At 39.2% G+C, this 21,684-nt stretch overlaps 1 protein-coding gene across 1 annotated transcript in view; it reads right to left on the bottom strand.

Annotated features, from left to right (window-relative positions):
- The window catches only part of F5 (coagulation factor V), a 423,639-nt gene that overhangs the window by 39,479 nt on the left and 362,476 nt on the right, over positions 1-21,684 (bottom strand). Inside the window, exon 24 of the mRNA XM_053706505.1 lies at positions 21,168-21,319. Within this exon, the coding sequence (XP_053562480.1) occupies positions 21,168-21,319 (152 nt within the window). The remainder of the gene's footprint in view (positions 1-21,167; positions 21,320-21,684) is intronic.

Raw genomic sequence — 21,684 nt, 5'->3', positions numbered from 1 at the left:
ATATATATATATATATATATATAGTGCTTAATGGATCCTGAAATAGTTAGAAACTTTAATTTAGAGGAAGAAAACATCCCAAAAGATTATTTATAGAAACAGATAAAGTCAACATAGTATTAAGTCATTTGGGGGAAATTGTATCCAAAATGTAGATCCAAAGGGACTCCAATCTCAAGAGTGCCTGTGATCTATCACCTCAATGTATCATAGGAGGTATATAATAGATCATAATTGTTCTCAATGAAGAAATCTGCTGGCCAGTTTGAACAAAATGCATCACCTCTGGTTGATCCGACATGCCATACTTATAGACCTCACTTATAGTTGATTTGTGGTTAGCCAACTGTTCCCTAAAAGTAGTTGTAGTTTTGCATATATAATACAACAAACACGGGCAAATGATAATATAAAACACAAATTCTGACACACAGGTAAGTCTGTGTCTGATATTGTAGGTCCAGTTCATATGTAGATGATGGAATTCCTGGCCCACAATCATGCTATTAAACGTTACAATTTCCACACCAGAAACATCCTGGTCTGCCCTTTGGTAACCATATTTGCTTTTGATAGCAAAGCGTTTGGTCTGACTTAAGGTATTTTCTTTTTCATTCATAGTCATAAAATATTTGTATATGATGGTTAATTTCTGCATTATATATTGTAAAAAAATGGTGGCTTTGCAAAGCATAGCAAATCAGTGATGTCTCTGCATAATGAATCAAACAGTAATGGCAATATATAAAACACACGAGGCAGGATGACCTTTTTTCTTTTTCATCATTATACCTAGACTAATACTAGCATGTCTAACAGGAGACTTTTTCAAGCTGCAGGAGGACAAGTTCTCAAGCAGAGAACCTGTCCTCCTGCAATCACCACTAGGCAAAATTTAAGAATGCACAGGAGCTCTTTTGTTCTTGGGCAACCAATTGCATCAGAGCAGGAGTGTTCAATTACCCTGAACATGGAAGTTTAAGGTGATTTATCTCTGCCACTTAGGATACGAAGCAGAGAATGCTTCTTAAATTTGTGGTTGCAGACAATGGAGCTGATTTATCAAGTGTCTGTCAGACATCATTTGCTCAGGGGATCATGTCCGACAGACATAGCTGAATGCTGACAGCATACGCTGTCGGCATTTAACATTGCACAAGCAGTTCTGGTGAACTGCTTGTGCAATGCAGCCCCCTGCAGATTCACTGCCAATTGGCTGCTAGCAGGAAGTGTCAATCAACCCAATTGTATACGATCGGGTGGATTGATGTCCACAGCCTCAGAGGAGGCGTACAAGTTAAGGAGCAGTGGTCTTAAGACCGCTGCTTCTTAACGGCTGTTTCTGGCGAGCCTGAAGCCTCGAGCGGAAACAGCTGCATTGGGGCCGATTGACAGCTTGTTAAATCGGCCCCTAACTCTTAGAAGCATGAACTGTAAGTTCTCAGAAGCTGCAAATGCATCTTGATACATTATACAAGTATACAACCCAAATTCCAAAAAAGTTGAGACAGAATGGAAATTGCAAAAAAACAAAGAAGAGTAATTTAAAAATTCAATTCCCCTTGTACTATATTAAAAACACATTATTATCACATTATTTGATGTTTTACTTTGTGAATTTAATATATTTTTGAAAATATAAACTCATTTCAAATCTGATGACTGCAACACGTTTCAAAAAAGTTGGGGCAGGGGCAATTTAGGACTAATACCTATGTGACAAGTTGAAATAAGAAGGCGATGTGAAACAGGTGAGGCAATCGTGTAACCATAGTATATAAGGAGCCTCCAAAAAAGGCCTAGTCCTTCAAGAGCAAGGATGGGTGGAGGATCTCTAATCCGCCAACAGATGATGTGTCAGCAAATAATCCAAGACTTTGAAAACAACATTCCCCAAAGACAAATCAGTAGGATTTCGGGGCACTTCCCTTTCTACAGTGCACAATATAATTAAAAGATTCAAGTAATCCAGTCAAATTTTGATGCGTAAAGGGCAAGGCTGAAAACCACTTCTGAATGCGAGTGATCTCCGATCCCTCAGACGTCACTGTCTCAAAAACCGTCATAAGTCTGTAATGGATATCCTGACATGGACTCAGGAATACTTTGGTAAACCTTTGTCAGTCAACACCATTCGCTGCTGCATCCACAGTTTCAAGTACAGGCTTTACTATGCAAAGCAGAAGCTATATTATATTATACTAAAATTACATTAAACTATATTAAACTAATAATTAATCTACCCTAACTGTTATACTAAAATTACATTAAACTACAAATTAAATTAACTATATTATATATTTAAACACCTAACCCTACTCAATTAATTTAAATCTACAATAAAAAATTACTAAGTTACAAAAAACTAACAACTATGTTACAAAAAATAACAAACACTAAGTTACACAAAATAAAAAATAAATTATCAAATATTTAAACTAATTACACCTAATCTAATAGCCCTATCAAAATAAAAAAGCACCCCAAAATAAAAAAACCCTAGCCTACAATAAACTACCAATGGCCCTTAAAAGGGGCTTTTGCAGGGCATTGCCCCAAAGAAATCAGCTCTTTTACCTGTAAAATAAAATACAAACACCCCCCCCCAACAGTAAAACCCACCACCCATACAACCAAACCCCCCAAATAAAAACCTATCTAAAAAACCTAAGCTCCCCATTACCCTGAAAAGGGCATTTCTATGGGCATAGCCCTTAAAAGGGCATTTAGCTCTGTTTCAGCCCAAAGTCCCTAGCCTAAAATTAAAACCCACCCAATAAACCCTTAAAAAAACCTAACACTAACCCCCGAATATCCACTTACAGTTTTCGAAGACCGGACATCCATCCTCATCCAAGCGGCAGAAGTCCTCAGCGAAGCCGGCAGAAGTCTTCATCCAAGTGGGCCGAAGTCTTCATCCAACCGGGCAGAAGTCTTCATCCAGACGGCATCTTCTATCTTCATCCATCCGGTGTGGAGCGGCTCTATCTTCAAGACATCCGGCGTGGAGCATCCTCTTCTTCCTATAGTCAACGTAGAATGAAGTTTCCTTTAAATTACGTCATCCAAGATGGCGTCCCTTACATTCCGATTGGCTGATAGAATTCTATCAGCCAATAGGAATTAAGGTGGAAAAAAATCCTAGGATTGAGCTTTCATCCTATTGGCTGATCCAATCAGCCAAAAGGATTGAGCTTGAATTCTATTGTCTGATTGGAATAGCCAATAGAATGCAAGCTCAATCCTATTGGCTGATCTTGAAGATGGAGCTGCTCTGCGCCGGATGGATGAAGATAGAAGATTGTCAGGGTTTTTCCCCTCTTTTGTTTGCCATGTGCTGCTGGCAGCCATTTTACTCACCTCTCTTGCTGACTATGGTGCATTGTGGGGGATGCTGCTCATTTCCTGCACTTCCTTTAATGGCCAGACTGGTGTGCATCATCCGTGTGAGACAGGATGCAGTCTCAGAATTGTAATGTCATCACTTATTATTTAAAGGGCCTCTGTTTAGTATGCTTTGCCTTTGCGTTGTCTCAGACCTGTTTGTGAGAGTTCCTGTGTATTACGTGGCTGCCTGACGTCCTTCCTGGTTCCTGATCCTTGGCTTGTTCCTGACTCTGCTGTTTTCCTTGTTCCTGATTCTGGCTCGTCTGACTATTCGCTTTGGCTCCTGACTCGGCTCGTCTGACTACCAGCTCTGGTTTTGACTCCTGGCTTGTTATTTGACTTGTGGACTTTTTATTATTTTTTGCTATTAATAAAGGTGTGATTATTTTTGCACTTCTCATCTCAGTCTGATTCCTGGCACCCTGACAAAGATGCTGTCTGGATGAAGACCTCTGCCTGGTTGGATGAAGACTTCGGCCTGCTTGGATGAAGACTTCTGCCGCTTGGATGAGGATGGATGTCCGTTAGGGTTTGGTTAGGGACTTTGGGCTGAAAAAGAGCTAAATGCCCTTTTAAGGGCAATGCCCATACAAATGCCCTTTTCAGGGCAATGGGGAGGTTAGGTTTTTTAGATAGGTTTTTTATTTGGGGGGTTTGGTTGTGTGGGTGGTGCATTTTACTGTTGGGGGGTATTTGTATTTTATTTTTCAGGTAAAAGAGCTGATTTCTTTGGGGCAATGAACCCGCAAAAGGCCCTTTAATGGGCCATTGGTAGTTTATTGTAGGCTAGGGTTTTTTTATTTTGGGGGGGCTTTTTTTTATTTTGATAGGGCTATTAGATTAGGTGTAATTAGTTTAAATATTTGATAATTTATTTTTTATTTTGTGTAACTTAGTTGTTATTTTTTTGTAACTTAGTAATTCTTTATTGTAGATTTAAATAACTTGAGTAGGGTTAGGTTTTTTTAAATATGTAATATAGTTCATTTAATTGTTAGTTTAGTAATTGTAGGATAATAGTTAGGGTAGATTAATTAATAGTTTAATATAGTTTAATGTAATTGTAGGATAATAGTTAGTGTAGGTTAGTTAGTAGTTTAATATAGTTTATTTTAATTCTAAAGGTAAGTTTAAATTTATTATAAGATAGGGATGAGTTAATATTTAATGTAAAGTTAGTGGGTTGTTAGGTTTAGGGGTTAATAGCTTAATTTAGTTTATGGCGATGTGGGGGGCTGGTGGTTTAGGGGTTAATAGGTTTAGTAAGTGGTAGTGATGTGGGAGGCCAGGGGTTTAGGGGTTAATACATTTATTTAGTTGCAGTGGGCTCCGGGAGCGGAGGGATTGGGGTTAATACATTTAGTTAGTTGTGGTGGGTTCCGGGAGCAGCGGGAAAGGGGTTAATATATTTATTTAGTTGCGACGTTGTCGGGGAGCGGCGGGATAGGGGTTAATATATTTATTTAGTTGCGGCGGTGTTGGGGAGCGGAGGGATAGGGGTTAATACATTTATTTAGTTGTGGTGAGCTCAGGGAGCAGCGGGATAGGGGTTAATATATTTATTTAGTTGCAGCGGTGTCGGGGAGCGGCGGAATAGGGGTTAATAATTTTTATTACAGTTGCGGCAGGATCCGGGAGCGGCGGGATAGGGGTTAATAGCTTTTATTACAGTTGCTGCGGGGTCCGGGAGCGTCGGGATAGGGGTTAATAACATTATGTAGGTGGCGGCGATGTCGGGGCTGCAGATTAGGTGTGTTTAGACTCAGGGCTTATGTTAGGATGTTATTTGTTTTCTACCATAGAAATCAATGGGATATCTGGCAGCATCAAACATAAGCTTTTGCTGCTTTCAGACTCCCATTGATTCCTATGGCATCCGTGGCCTCCAGGGTGGCGGATTGAAAACCAGGTACGTTGGGCAGGAATAGTGTCGAACGTACCTGTTAGATATTTGTTTACTTGCAAAAGTTGTCAGATAGTGCCGAATTTGTATTTGGAACATCTATAATGACGTAAGCATCGATCTGTGTCGGACTGAGACTGGCGGATCATATGTTATGTCACAAATTTCAACTTTTTCCAGTCTATAGGCTTTGATAAATGGGTCGAATCAGGCTTGCCACAATTATGCTGCAGAATTCCTGCGTATTTGCAGTTGACGGCTTGATAAATAAGCCTCTATATCCGCTGATTATAGAGAATCTCAATTTAGAATCATAAGTTAAGATTATCTTCTACCTAGAAGAGTCTCCAAATAGAGACAAGATGTTAAAAATTGTTGTCCTAAATGTTCAATAATAGATCCAGATTTTCTTTATTATATCTGGGCCTGCCCTATGATTCACCAATTTTGGGCTAAGACTTCGTACTTCTTATCCAAACTTTATAATACAAAGATTGTTTTAGACTGTTTGAGTATAGTCTTTCTAGATAAATTGGATTATGAAACAAAACTAAATAACCTAATCATTACTACAATAATATTGGCAAGAAAAAGCATTTTCAAGTTATGGATAGACAAGAAAGCACCTACTAGAACCTTAAATATAATTTGACCCATCAATTAATTCTAGAGAGATCTGATCTTTATTATAATAAAGTAGGAAATAATAAAATGTTTAAAGAAAAATGGAAACCATTTCTTAGATGGTTAGATCAGTCCCAGGTTTGTAAAGATCTCGATAAAAACTTGATTACATTTCTTATGAGATAACTAGATATTGACTCAATTTCAGTTTTTTGTTTTTTTGTTTTTCTGTTTCTTAATTTTGAGCTTTTGCTTAGTGTTGAGAGATATATTAAAATATATATATATATATATATATATATATATATATAGTGCTTAATGGATCCTGAAATAGTTAGAAACTTTAATTTAGAGGAAGAAAACATCCCAAAAGATTATTTATAGAAACAGATAAAGTCAACATAGTATTAAGTCATTTGGGGGAAATTGTATCCAAAATGTAGATCCAAAGGGACTCCAATCTCAAGAGTGCCTGTGATCTATCACCTCAATGTATCATAGGAGGTATATAATAGATCATAATTGTTCTCAATGAAGAAATCTGCTGGCCAGTTTGAACAAAATGCATCACCTCTGGTTGATCCGACATGCCATACTTATAGACCTCACTTATAGTTGATTTGTGGTTAGCCAACTGTTCCCTAAAAGTAGTTGTAGTTTTGCATATATAATACAACAAACACGGGCAAATGATAATATAAAACACAAATTCTGACACACAGGTAAGTCTGTGTCTGATATTGTAGGTCCAGTTCATATGTAGATGATGGAATTCCTGGCCCACAATCATGCTATTAAACGTTACAATTTCCACACCAGAAACATCCTGGTCTGCCCTTTGGTAACCATATTTGCTTTTGATAGCAAAGCGTTTGGTCTGACTTAAGGTATTTTCTTTTTCATTCATAGTCATAAAATATTTGTATATGATGGTTAATTTCTGCATTATATATTGTAAAAAAATGGTGGCTTTGCAAAGCATAGCAAATCAGTGATGTCTCTGCATAATGAATCAAACAGTAATGGCAATATATAAAACACACGAGGCAGGATGACCTTTTTTCTTTTTCATCATTATACCTAGACTAATACTAGCATGTCTAACAGGAGACTTTTTCAAGCTGCAGGAGGACAAGTTCTCAAGCAGAGAACCTGTCCTCCTGCAATCACCACTAGGCAAAATTTAAGAATGCACAGGAGCTCTTTTGTTCTTGGGCAACCAATTGCATCAGAGCAGGAGTGTTCAATTACCCTGAACATGGAAGTTTAAGGTGATTTATCTCTGCCACTTAGGATACGAAGCAGAGAATGCTTCTTAAATTTGTGGTTGCAGACAATGGAGCTGATTTATCAAGTGTCTGTCAGACATCATTTGCTCAGGGGATCATGTCCGACAGACATAGCTGAATGCTGACAGCATACGCTGTCGGCATTTAACATTGCACAAGCAGTTCTGGTGAACTGCTTGTGCAATGCAGCCCCCTGCAGATTCACTGCCAATTGGCTGCTAGCAGGAAGTGTCAATCAACCCAATTGTATACGATCGGGTGGATTGATGTCCACAGCCTCAGAGGAGGCGTACAAGTTAAGGAGCAGTGGTCTTAAGACCGCTGCTTCTTAACGGCTGTTTCTGGCGAGCCTGAAGCCTCGAGCGGAAACAGCTGCATTGGGGCCGATTGACAGCTTGTTAAATCGGCCCCTAACTCTTAGAAGCATGAACTGTAAGTTCTCAGAAGCTGCAAATGCATCTTGATACATTATACAAGTATACAACCCAAATTCCAAAAAAGTTGAGACAGAATGGAAATTGCAAAAAAACAAAGAAGAGTAATTTAAAAATTCAATTCCCCTTATACTATATTAAAAACACATTATTATCACATTATTTGATGTTTTACTTTGTGAATTTAATATATTTTTGAAAATATAAACTCATTTCAAATCTGATGACTGCAACACGTTTCAAAAAAGTTGGGGCAGGGGCAATTTAGGACTAATACCTATGTGACAAGTTGAAATAAGAAGGCGATGTGAAACAGGTGAGGCAATCGTGTAACCATAGTATATAAGGAGCCTCCAAAAAAGGCCTAGTCCTTCAAGAGCAAGGATGGGTGGAGGATCTCTAATCCGCCAACAGATGATGTGTCAGCAAATAATCCAAGACTTTGAAAACAACATTCCCCAAAGACAAATCAGTAGGATTTCGGGGCACTTCCCTTTCTACAGTGCACAATATAATTAAAAGATTCAAGTAATCCAGTCAAATTTTGATGCGTAAAGGGCAAGGCTGAAAACCACTTCTGAATGCGAGTGATCTCCGATCCCTCAGACGTCACTGTCTCAAAAACCGTCATAAGTCTGTAATGGATATCCTGACATGGACTCAGGAATACTTTGGTAAACCTTTGTCAGTCAACACCATTCGCTGCTGCATCCACAGTTTCAAGTACAGGCTTTACTATGCAAAGCAGAAGCTATACATCAACACTGTCCAGAAGCGCCGCCCACTTCTCTGGGCTCAGTCTCATCTGAGATGGACAGTAGCACTGTGGAATAATGTTTTGTAGTCTGACAGGTCAACATTTCAAATAGTTTTTTAAAAAAACAGCCACCATGTTCTCCAGGCCAAAGAAGAAAAGGACAATCCAAGCTGTTATCAGCGTCAGGTCCAAAAGCCAGCGTCTGTCATGGTATGGGGGGGTGTCAGCGCCCATGGCATGGATAACTTGCACATCTGTGAGGGCACCATTAATGCAAAAAGATATGTATACATTTTGGAGCAACATATGCTGCCATCCAGACGTCGTCTTTTCCAGGGATGGTCTGCCTGCAGTCCTGACCTGTCTCCGATTGAGTATGTGTGGCGCATTATGAAGTGCAAAATAAGGCAACAAAGGCCCCGTACAGTTGCGCTGCTGAAGACATGCACAATGGATAAATGGGAATTCCGCTTGCTAAACGTAACCAACTGATGTCATCAGTGCCCAAACGCTTGGGTTGGATGAAGATATCGGAGCCAGGACCGATCGGTGATACCCGGTGAGGTGAAGACAAGGTAGGAAGATCTTCAGGGGCTTAGTGTTAGGTTTATTTAAGGGGGGTTTGGGTTAGATTAGGGGTATGTGGGTGGTGGGTTGTAATGTTGGAGGGGGGGTATTGTATGTTTTTTTTTACAGGCAAAAGAGCTGAACTTCTTGGGGCATGCCCCGCAAAGGGCCCTGTTCAGGGCTGGTAAGGTAAAAGAGCTTTTAACTTTAGTAATTTAGAATAGGGTAGGGCATTTTTTATTTTGGGGGGCTTTGTTGTTTTATTAGGGGGCTTAGAGTAGGTGTAATTAGTTTAAAATTGTTGTAATATTTTTCTTATGTTTGTAAATATTTTTTTATTTTTTGTAACTTAGTTCTTTTTTATTTTTTGTACTTTAGCTAGTTTATTTAATTGTATTTATTTGTAGGAATTGTATTTAATTAATTTATTGATAGTGTAGTGTTAGGTTAATTGTAGGTAATTGTAGGTAGTTTATTTAATTAATTTATTGATCGTGTAGTGTTAGGTTTAATTGTAACTTAGGTTAGTATTTATTTTACAGGTAATTTTGTAATTATTTTAACTATTTTAGCTATTAAATAGTTATTAACTATTTAATAGCTATTGTACCTGGTTAAAATAATTACAAAGTTGCCTGTAAAATAAATATTAATCCTAAAATAGCTACAATATAATTATAATTTATATTGTAGCTATATTAGGGTTTATTTTACATGTAAGTATTTATCTTTAAATAGGAATAATTTATTTAATAAGAGTTAATTAATTTCGTTAGATGTAAATTATATTTAACTTAGGGGGGTGTTAGTGTTAGGGTTAGACTTAGCTTTAGGGGTTAATACATTTATTAGAATAGCGGTGAGCTCCGGTCGGTAGATTAGGGGTTAATAAGTGTAGGCAGGTGGAGGCGACGTTGTGGGGGGCAGATTAGGGGTTAATAAATATAATACAGGGGTCGGCGGTGTTAGGGGCAGCAGATTAGGAGTACATAAGGATAACGTAGGTGGCGGCGCTTTGCGGTCGGCAGATTAGGGGTTAATTATTGTAGGTAGCTGGCTGCGACGTTGTGGGGGGCAGATTAGGGGTTAATAAATATAATATAGGGGTCGGCGGTGTTAGGGGCAGCAGATTAGGGGTACATAGGGATAATGTAAGTAGCGGCGGTTTACGGAGCGGCAGATTAGGGGTTAAAAATAAAATGCAGGTGTCAGCTATAGCGGGGGCGGCAGATTAGGGGTTAATAAGTGTAAGGTTAGGGGTGTTTAGACTCGGGGTACATGTTAGGGTGTTAGGTGCAGACGTAGGAAGTGTTTCCCCATAGCAAACAATGGGGCTGCGTTAAGAGCTGAACGCGGCTTTTTTGCAGGTGTTAGGTTTTTTTTCAGCTCAAACAGCCCCATTGTTTCCTATGGGGGAATCGTGCACGAGCACGTTTTTGAGGCTGGCCGCTTGCGTAAGCAACTCTGGTATTGAGAGTTGAAGCTGCGTTAAAAATGCTCTACGCTCCTTTTTTGGAGCCTAACGCAGCCTTTATGTGGACTCTCAATACCAGAGTTATTTTTATGGTGCGGCCAGAAAAAAGCCGGCGTTAGTTTTTCAGGTCGTTACCGACAAAACTCCAAATCTAGCGGAGAGTTTGTTAAGTAGCAGTGTCCAGGAAACAAAATGGAATTATATGGATACTTGCAATTAGATGATTTTAAGCATAGCTAAAAGGAAAGGCTGTAGCTTGAATATGCTGGTAAAATCCACGCAGGAACAGTCACAGACCTCTGTTGTTCTGGAACAAAACTTTAAAGCTAATGCAATGCACATTAGGCCTGAGATGGTTTAAAAAGAGGCTGAGGGAATCAGGTGCATGAATAATTAATTAGGCAGGTAAGTTGAATGCAGATACTGCCCAAACAGCATGATTGTCAGTAGCAGGGAAGGCAGTCTTAAAGGGACAGTGATACCAGGCAGGCATATGTTACAGAACCCCCTCCTTAAAGGCGACCTCCGAGCGTCCAGTGCAATCGAAATGGAGAAAGAACAACAATGATATGGAGAGCCGGTAGTAGCTGCATGGAGGTAGTGAGTCCAATCCGAAATCAAGAAAGGAGGGTTAAAGATCTCTTGAAAAAGCAAAATGACAATGCAAAGACCATGGATTTCAGGTATCAAATGATCTTGAAAATGATGAGAGCAAAACTTGAAGTAATCTTTCTTGTAGTCATCGTGAGAATGCTTGAATGTAACATACAATGAGCTTCCAACCATGGAATCATCCTGAGGGTTGATAGGCGAATGTACTTCATGACAGATGACCATGTACACAGCCAGTGAAAAGGCACCCAGTCCTAGACATATGAATAGGCTTTCCTCAACTTCAGAAATAAAGATGCAGCATTCTGGATTGTAAACCAGGTTATCCACCTTTGGATCAGAGATTTGAGTACCCTCAGAATTAACCTCTTGGCTGAGGATTAGATATACTCCAAAAGAAAAAGCTGTAGCCACTTCTAACCCAATAGCAGGGCTTTCTTCAAAGTAGGAGATAGGAGTGTAGAGTGCAAGATTTAACCAGTTCTTGTCATCTTCTGGTTCAATATCAAATGTGCCCTTACTGGATTCAGAATCAAGAGTGTCCTCACTAGGATCAGGTATATGAATGCCCACACCAGGGCAAGGTTCAGGAATACCCACATCTGGGCCAAGTTCAGGAATATCCTCAGTAGGATCAGGTGAAGGAATGCCCATTCCTAGGGCAAGGTTCAGGTATATCCTCAGTAGGATAAGGTATAGTAATGCCCACTCCAGGGCAAGGTTCAGGAATAACCTCAGTAGGATCAGGTACAGGAATGCCCACTCCAGGGCATAGTTCAGGAATGCCCACACCAGGGCAAGGTTCGAGGACAGAAAAACTGAGGATAGGTGTGCCAACGTCAAGGCTTTGTTCATGGACAATAGGCTTGAGGACTGGTATGCCCTAATTAGGGTTAGAAACATGAGTGTCCAAATTCGGGACAGTTGCTGAGATACTTGTACTGGGATCAGGTTCAACTATAGAAAAATAACCCACTTTAGAGCCAGGAACCATACTCTCTTCTGAGCAGAGGGCAAGGCTTTCTTCATGGTTCACAAACTAAGAATTTACAAGACCCACTTTAGAGCCAAGAACCATACTCGCTTCTGAGCAGAGGGCATGGCTATCTTCAGGATCAAGTATTATTACACCCATTTCCGGGTTAAACAAAGTAATACCCATACCAGGGTCAAAAACAGGAGTGTCCAGCTTGATGCCAGGTTTAGTAGTATCATCATGGAAAACAGGGACAGGAATGGACACTGGGGAATCTTGTTGAAAAACTTTAGTACAAGTTTCAGGGTCAAGAACGTTCACTTGGGAACTAGTTCAATGATATCCTCACAGGGTACAGTATCAGGAATTCCTGTACAGGAAAAAGTAGGTTGATGCGAAGTATCTCCCAAGGAAAACATTTTCTTAGACGCAGTAACAGAAGAATTTTGAGAAGGTGGAGTGTACTGAACTATCCCACTCTCAGGTAGATGCGGAGGAATTGTGACACAAGATTCTGAGGCCTATTTATCAAGCTGTCAACTGCAAATACGCTGGAATTCCGCAGCGTATTTGTGGCGAGCTTGATTCCCCTTAGTTATCAAAGCCTACACAATGGCAAAAGTTGAAATCTGTGACGTAACATACGATCCGCCGGTCTCAGTCCGACACAGATCAATGCTTACGTCATTACAGATGTTCCGAATGCAAATTCAGCACTATCTGACTACTTTTGCTAGTTAACAAATATCTACCAGGTACGCTCGCCACTATTCCGGACCAGCGTACCTGCTTTTCAATCTGCCGCCTTGGAGGCGGCGGATGCCATAGGAATCAATGGGAGTCTGAAAGCATTGATTCCTATGGGAGAATAAAAGTTATGTTTACACCTAACACCCTAACATATAACCGAGTCTAAACACCCCTAATCTGCTGCCCCCGACACTGCTGCCACCTACATTATATTTATTAACCCCTAATCTGCCGCCCCCTACAGTATACTTATTAACCCCTAATCTGCCGCCCCTACTTTATACTTATTAACCCCTAATCTGCCGCCCCCTACACCGCCGCCACCTACATTATATTTATTAACCCCTAATCTGCTGCCCCGACACTGCCACCACCTACATAAAGTTATTAACCCCTATCCCGCCGCTCCCAGAGCCCACCGCAACTAAATAAAGTAACTATTATACTAAAATACATTCAACTATATTAAACTATTAATTAAGCTACCCTAAATATTATACTAAAATTACATTAAACTATATTAAACTAATAATTAATCTACCCTAACTGTTATACTAAAATTACATTAAACTACAAATTAAATTAACTATATTATATATTTAAACACCTAACCCTACTCAAATAATTTAAATCTACAATAAAAAATTACTAAGTTACAAAAAACTAACAACTATGTTACAAAAAATAACAAACACTAAGTTACACAAAATAAAAAATAAATTATCAAATATTTAAACTAATTACACCTAATCTAATAGCCCTATCAAAATAAAAAAGCCCCCCAAAATAAAAAAACCCTAGCCTACAATAAACTACCAATGGCCCTTAAAAGGGCCTTTTGCAGGGCATTGCCCCAAAGAAATCAGCTCTTTTACCTGTAAAATAAAATACAAACACCCCCCCAACAGTAAAACCCACCACCCATACAACCAAACCCCCCAAATAAAAACCTATCTAAAAAACCTAAGCTCCCCATTACCCTGAAAAGGGCATTTCTATGGGCATAGCCCTTTAAAGGGCATTTAGCTCTGTTTCAGCCCAAAGTCCCTAGCCTAAAATTAAAACCCACCCAATAAACCCTTAAAAAAACCTAACACTAACCCCCGAATATCCACTTACAGTTTTCGAAGACCGGACATCCATCCTCATCCAAGCGGCAGAAGTCCTCAGCGAAGCCGGCAGAAGTCTTCATCCAAGTGGGCCGAAGTCTTCATCCAACCGGGCAGAAGTCTTCATTCAGACGGCATCTTCTATCTTCATCCATCCGGTGTGGAGCGGCTCTATCTTCAAGACATCCGGCGTGGAGCATCCTCTTCTTCCTATAGTCAACGTAGAATGAAGTTTCCTTTAAATTACATCATCCAAGATGGCGTCCCTTACATTCCGATTGGCTGATAGAATTCTATCAGCCAATAGGAATTAAGGTGGAAAAAAATCCTAGGATTGAGCTTTCATCCTATTGGCTGATCCAATCAGCCAAAAGGATTGAGCTTGAATTCTATTGTCTGATTGGAATAGCCAATAGAATGCAAGCTCAATCCTATTGGCTGATCTTGAAGATGGAGCTGCTCTGCGCCGGATGGATGAAGATAGAAGATTGTCAGGGTTTTTCCCCTGTTTTGTTTGCCATGTGCTGCTGGCAGCCATTTTACTCACCTCTCTTGCTGACTATGGTGCATTGTGGGGGATGCTGCTCATTTCCTGCACTTCCTTTAATGGCCAGACTGGTGTGCATCATCCGTGTGAGACAGGATGCAGTCTCAGAATTGTAATGTCATTACTTATTATTTAAAGGGCCTCTGTTCAGTATGCTTTGCCTTTGCGTTGTCTCAGACCTGTTTGTGAGAGTTCCTGTGTATTACGTGGCTGCCTGACGTCCTTCCTGGTTCCTGATCCTTGGCTTGTTCCTGACTCTGCTGTTTTCCTTGTTCCTGATTCCGGCTCGTCTGACTATTCGCTTTGGCTCCTGACTCGGCTCGTCTGACTACCAGCTCTGGTTTTGACTCCTGGCTTGTTATTTGACTTGTGGACTTTTTATTATTTTTTGCTATTAATAAAGGTGTGATTATTTTTGCACTTCTCATCTCAGTCTGATTCCTGGCACCCTGACAAAGATGCTGTCTGGATGAAGACCTCTGCCTGGTTGGATGAAGACTTCGGCCTGCTTGGATGAAGACTTCTGCCGCTTGGATGAGGATGGATGTCCGTTAGGGTTTGGTTAGGGACTTTGGGCTGAAAAAGAGCTAAATGCCCTTTTAAGGGCAATGCCCATACAAATGCCCTTTTCAGGGCAATGGGGAGGTTAGGTTTTTTAGATAGGTTTTTTATTTGGGGGGTTTGGTTGTGTGGGTGGTGCATTTTACTGTTGGGGGGTATTTGTATTTTATTTTTCAGGTAAAAGAGCTGATTTCTTTGGGGCAATGAACCCGCAAAAGGCCCTTTAATGGGCCATTGGTAGTTTATTGTAGGCTAGGGTTTTTTTATTTTGGGGGGGCTTTTTTTATTTTGATAGGGCTATTAGATTAGGTGTAATTAGTTTAAATATTTGATAATTTATTTTTTATTTTGTGTAACTTAGTTGTTATTTTTTTGTAACTTAGTAATTCTTTATTGTAGATTTAAATAACTTGAGTAGGGTTAGGTTTTTTTAAATATGTAATATAGTTCATTTAATTGTTAGTTTAGTAATTGTAGGATAATAGTTAGGGTAGATTAATTAATAGTTTAATATAGTTTAATGTAATTGTAGGATAATAGTTAGTGTAGGTTAGTTAGTAGTTTAATATAGTTTATTTTAATTCTAAAGGTAAGTTTAAATTTATTATAAGATAGGGATGAGTTAATATTTAATGTAAAGTTAGTGGGTTGTTAGGTTTAGGGGTTAATAGCTTAATTTAGTTTATGGCGATGTGGGAGGCTGGTGGTTTAGGGGTTAATAGGTTTTGTAAGTGGTAGTGATGTGGGAGGCCAGGGGTTTAGGGGTTAATACATTTATTTAGTTGCAGTGGGCTCCGGGAGCGGAGGGATTGGGGTTAATACATTTAGTTAGTTGTGGTGGGTTCCGGGAGCAGCGGGAAAGGGGTTAATATATTTATTTAGTTGCGACGTTGTCGGGGAGCGGCGGGATAGGGGTTAATATATTTATTTAGTTGCGGCGGTGTTGGGGAGCGGAGGGATAGGGGTTAATACATTTATTTAGTTGTGGTGAGCTCAGGGAGCAGCGGGATAGGGGTTAATATATTTATTTAGTTGCAGCGGTGTCGGGGAGCGGCGGAATAGGGGTTAATAATTTTTATTACAGTTGCGGCAGGATCCGGGAGCGGCGGGATAGGGGTTAATAGCTTTTATTACAGTTGCTGCGGGGTCCGGGAGCGTCGGGATAGGGGTTAATAACATTATGTAGGTGGCGGCGATGTCGGGGCTGCAGATTAGGTGTGTTTAGACTCAGGGCTTATGTTAGGATGTTAGGTGTAAATGTTATTTGTTTTCTACCATAGAAATCAATGGGATATCTGGCAGCATCAAACATAAGCTTTCGCTGCTTTCAGACTCCCATTGATTCCTATGGCATCCGTGGCCTCCAGGGTGGCGGATTGAAAACCAGGTACGTTGGGCAGGAATAGTGTCGAACGTACCTGTTAGATATTTGTTTACTTGCAAAAGTTGTCAGATAGTGCCGAATTTGTATTTGGAACATCTATAATGACGTAAGCATCGATCTGTGTCGGACTGAGACTGGCGGATCATATGTTATGTCACAAATTTCAACTTTTTCCAGTCTATAGGCTTTGATAAATGGGTCGAATCAGGCTTGCCACAATTATGCTGCAGAATTCCTGCGTATTTGCAGTTGACGGCTTGATAAATAAGCCTCTATATCCGCTGATTATAGAGAATCTCAATTTAGAATCATAAGTTAAGATTATCTTCTACCTAGAAGAGTCTCCAAATAGAGACAAGATGTTAAAAATTGTTGTCCTAAATGTTCAATAATAGATCCAGATTTTCTTTATTATATCTGGGCCTGCCCTATGATTCACCAATTTTGGGCTAAGACTTCGTACTTCTTATCCAAACTTTATAATACAAAGATTGTTTTAGACTGTTTGAGTATAGTCTTTCTAGATAAATTGGATTATGAAACAAAACTAAATAACCTAATCATTACTACAATAATATTGGCAAGAAAAAGCATTTTCAAGTTATGGATAGACAAGAAAGCACCTACTAGAAAACACCTTAAATATAATTTGACCCATCAATTAATTCTAGAGAGATCTGATCTTTATTATAATAAAGTAGGAAATAATAAAATGTTTAAAGAAAAATGGAAACCATTTCTTAGATGGTTAGATCAGTCCCAGGTTTGTAAAGATCTCGATAAAAACTTGATTACATTTCTTATGAGATAACTAGATATTGACTCAATTTCAGTTTTTTGTTTTTTTGTTTTTCTGTTTCTTAATTTTGAGTTTTTGCTTAGTGTTGAGAGATATATTAAAAAATATATATATATATATATATATATATATATATATATATATATATATATATATATATATATATATATATATAGTGCTTAATGGATCCTGAAATAGTTAGAAACTTTAATTTAGAGGAGGAAAACATCCCAAAAGATTATTTATAGAAACAGATAAAGTCAACATAGTATTAAGTCATTTGGGGGAAATTGTATCCAAAATGTAGATCCAAAGGGACTCCAATCTCAAGAGTGCCTGTGATCTATCACCTCAATGTATCATAGGAGGTATATAATAGATCATAATTGTTCTCAATGAAGAAATCTGCTGGCCAGTTTGAACAAAATGCATCACCTCTGGTTGATCCGACATGCCATACTTATAGACCTCACTTATAGTTGATTTGTGGTTAGCCAACTGTTCCCTAAAAGTAGTTGTAGTTTTGCATATATAATACAACAAACACGGGCAAATGATAATATAAAACACAAATTCTGACACACAGGTAAGTCTGTGTCTGATATTGTAGGTCCAGTTCATATGTAGATGATGGAATTCCTGGCCCACAATCATGCTATTAAACGTTACAATTTCCACACCAGAAACATCCTGGTCTGCCCTTTGGTAACCATATTTGCTTTTGATAGCAAAGCGTTTGGTCTGACTTAAGGTATTTTCTTTTTCATTCATAGTCATAAAATATTTGTATATGATGGTTAATTTCTGCATTATATATTGTAAAAAAATGGTGGCTTTGCAAAGCATAGCAAATCAGTGATGTCTCTGCATAATGAATCAAACAGTAGTGGCAATATATAAAACACACGAGGCAGGATGACCTTTTTTCTTTTTCATCATTATACCTAGACTAATACTAGCATGTCTAACAGGAGACTTTTTCAAGCTGCAGGAGGACAAGTTCTCAAGCAGAGAACCTGTCCTCCTGCAATCACCACTAGGCAAAATTTAAGAATGCACAGGAGCTCTTTTGTTCTTGGGCAACCAATTGCATCAGAGCAGGAGTGTTCAATTACCCTGAACATGGAAGTTTAAGGTGATTTATCTCTGCCACTTAGGATACGAAGCAGAGAATGCTTCTTAAATTTGTGGTTGCAGACAATGGAGCTGATTTATCAAGTGTCTGTCAGACATCATTTGCTCAGGGGATCATGTCCGACAGACATAGCTGAATGCTGACAGCATACGCTGTCGGCATTTAACATTGCACAAGCAGTTCTGGTGAACTGCTTGTGCAATGCAGCCCCCTGCAGATTCACTGCCAATTGGCTGCTAGCAGGAAGTGTCAATCAACCCAATTGTATACGATCGGGTGGATTGATGTCCACAGCCTCAGAGGAGGCGTACAAGTTAAGGAGCAGTGGTCTTAAGACCGCTGCTTCTTAACGGCTGTTTCTGGCGAGCCTGAAGCCTCGAGCGGAAACAGCTGCATTGGGGCCGATTGACAGCTTGTTAAATCGGCCCCTAACTCTTAGAAGCATGAACTGTAAGTTCTCAGAAGCTGCAAATGCATCTTGATACATTATACAAGTATACAACCCAAATTCCAAAAAAGTTGAGACAGAATGGAAATTGCAAAAAAACAAAGAAGAGTAATTTAAAAATTCAATTCCCCTTGTACTATATTAAAAACACATTATTATCACATTATTTGATGTTTTACTTTGTGAATTTAATATATTTTTGAAAATATAAACTCATTTCAAATCTGATGACTGCAACACGTTTCAAAAAAGTTGGGGCAGGGGCAATTTAGGACTAATACCTATGTGACAAGTTGAAATAAGAAGGCGATGTGAAACAGGTGAGGCAATCGTGTAACCATAGTATATAAGGAGCCTCCAAAAAAGGCCTAGTCCTTCAAGAGCAAGGATGGGTGGAGGATCTCTAATCCGCCAACAGATGATGTGTCAGCAAATAATCCAAGACTTTGAAAACAACATTCCCCAAAGACAAATCAGTAGGATTTCGGGGCACTTCCCTTTCTACAGTGCACAATATAATTAAAAGATTCAAGTAATCCAGTCAAATTTTGATGCGTAAAGGGCAAGGCTGAAAACCACTTCTGAATGCGAGTGATCTCCGATCCCTCAGACGTCACTGTCTCAAAAACCGTCATAAGTCTGTAATGGATATCCTGACATGGACTCAGGAATACTTTGGTAAACCTTTGTCAGTCAACACCATTCGCTGCTGCATCCACAGTTTCAAGTACAGGCTTTACTATGCAAAGCAGAAGCTATACATCAACACTGTCCAGAAGCGCCGCCCACTTCTCTGGGCTCAGTCTCATCTGAGATGGACAGTAGCACTGTGGAATAATGTTTTGTAGTCTGACAGGTCAACATTTCAAATAGTTTTTAAAAAAAACAGCCACCATGTTCTCCAGGCCAAAGAAGAAAAGGACAATCCAAGCTGTTATCAGCGTCAGGTCCAAAAGCCAGCGTCTGTCATGGTATGGGGGGGTGTCAGCGCCCATGGCATGGATAACTTGCACATCTGTGAGGGCACCATTAATGCAAAAAGATATGTATACATTTTGGAGCAACATATGCTGCCATCCAGACGTCGTCTTTTCCAGGGATGGTCTGCCTGCAGTCCTGACCTGTCTCCGATTGAGTATGTGTGGCGCATTATGAAGTGCAAAATAAGGCAACAAAGGCCCCGTACAGTTGCGCTGCTGAAGACATGCACAATGGATAAATGGGAATTCCGCTTGCTAAACGTAACCAACTGATGTCATCAGTGCCCAAACGCTTAATAAGAAAAGGTGATGTTACACACTGGTAAACAGTCAACTGTTCCAACTTTTTTGGAGTGTGTTGCAGTCATATTTGAAATGAGTGTATATTTTCAAAAATACATTAAATTTACAAAGCAAAACATTACATAATGTGTTAATAATGTGTTTTCAATATAGTATAGAGTGAATTGAATTTTTAAATTATTTTAAATTATTTTTTTGCATTTTCCATACTGTTCCAACTTTTTCGTAATTGGGGTTGTACATTTTTAACACCTCACAATAGATAACATTAACTTGCAGTGGAGTACCAGCAAGTTTGGCAAGGGGATCAATACAACTCACAATTATTTTGGACTAATGTCACTGAAAAGAACATTTATACACTAATATAATATAATACAACACACACTGTATGATAATGCAAGGCATCTATTCAACAATAAACATGCTGAACTGTATAATTAATGCAGAGTTCCTATACACTGATAATATATACGTGATGTATATATATATATATATGACATTGTTCAGGAGAAGATGCACTGATATCTTACTATCTTGCAGTTTTTCAAAAGTTGGAGGATTGTCAGTGCCTATAAGCCTTAGTAATACCCATTAGGCTGTGGGTGGAGGTGAGTCCCACTGCTGTCACCAGCTCCACCAACTTTTATAGAGGCTGTTAACATTTTGCAGAGAGTACAGGAGCTATACAGTAAGATATTTCAGCCTCATGTTTCCAGCTGTTCTGGTTGACCTGTACTCTCTGCCTCCCTATGATTCAGGGGAGACCCCTACATTAAAACAAATTGATGTCATGCACCCCCTGCAGAAGCACCCTTAGGCAGTTACCTAGCCTGCCTCTATTTAGGCACCAGCCCTGCTTATAATATCAGGTTGCATGCTAAGGGTGGTGCTGTGATATTGATAGCGCACCCTGCACTATCAAGAGTGCTACACTTTTAATCTAGGCCTTTGAGGGAAATGAAATTTTGAGCTTAAAGCCCCTTTAATTTTTCAGTATTGTGCTTCAAATTGACACAGAAACAAAATTAAATGTAGGCATCCAATGCTTCCCAACACAAGTTAGAAGTGTTAACTATATTGATTTAATATATACTGACATCTGGTCAGTTTTTACTTAATATGTACCTTTGCTTGCCAGGCATTCACTGCCCCTTCTCTATTTAGACGAGCTAGGGATGGTTTCCATGCTGGGTAAAAAATTGAGGTCTTGTATGAAGAGGCAGTGATCTGTTCATCCTTAATTATATTATTTTCCATGCCCAAAGGCAATGAACATCCTGTAACAGAAGTAAAGTTTAACATGTTATACTAAAATTAAATTAAATTTAAAATATTTCTCACATGTAGGCTAGTTAGTGTTAAATGTACAGTGCGGCAATGTCTATATTTTCAGTAAAAGTTCTGAGGAAATAGTGTATATAATGCTGCCATAAATAAGAACTAACCTAGCTTTAAAATGTGTGAAGACTGTGATGCCCTTAGTAATACAAAAGCATTGGGAACCTGTTGTGAGCAAAATGAAACAGTATTCGAAACATGTTTTTTTAAATTTATAAATATTTGAAAAAGTAGCTTTCAATAGCTCCTATAGCTTTGATCCTCACTTCGAGGCAGCGGCAGCAAAAAAGGTCCCTAGTTATCC

This window comes from Bombina bombina, chromosome 3, assembly GCF_027579735.1.
Source record: "Bombina bombina isolate aBomBom1 chromosome 3, aBomBom1.pri, whole genome shotgun sequence".
Taxonomy (NCBI): domain Eukaryota; kingdom Metazoa; phylum Chordata; class Amphibia; order Anura; family Bombinatoridae; genus Bombina; species Bombina bombina.
Note: the sequence above shows the minus strand (reverse complement) of the source record. Positions and strands in the feature narration are given on the sequence as shown.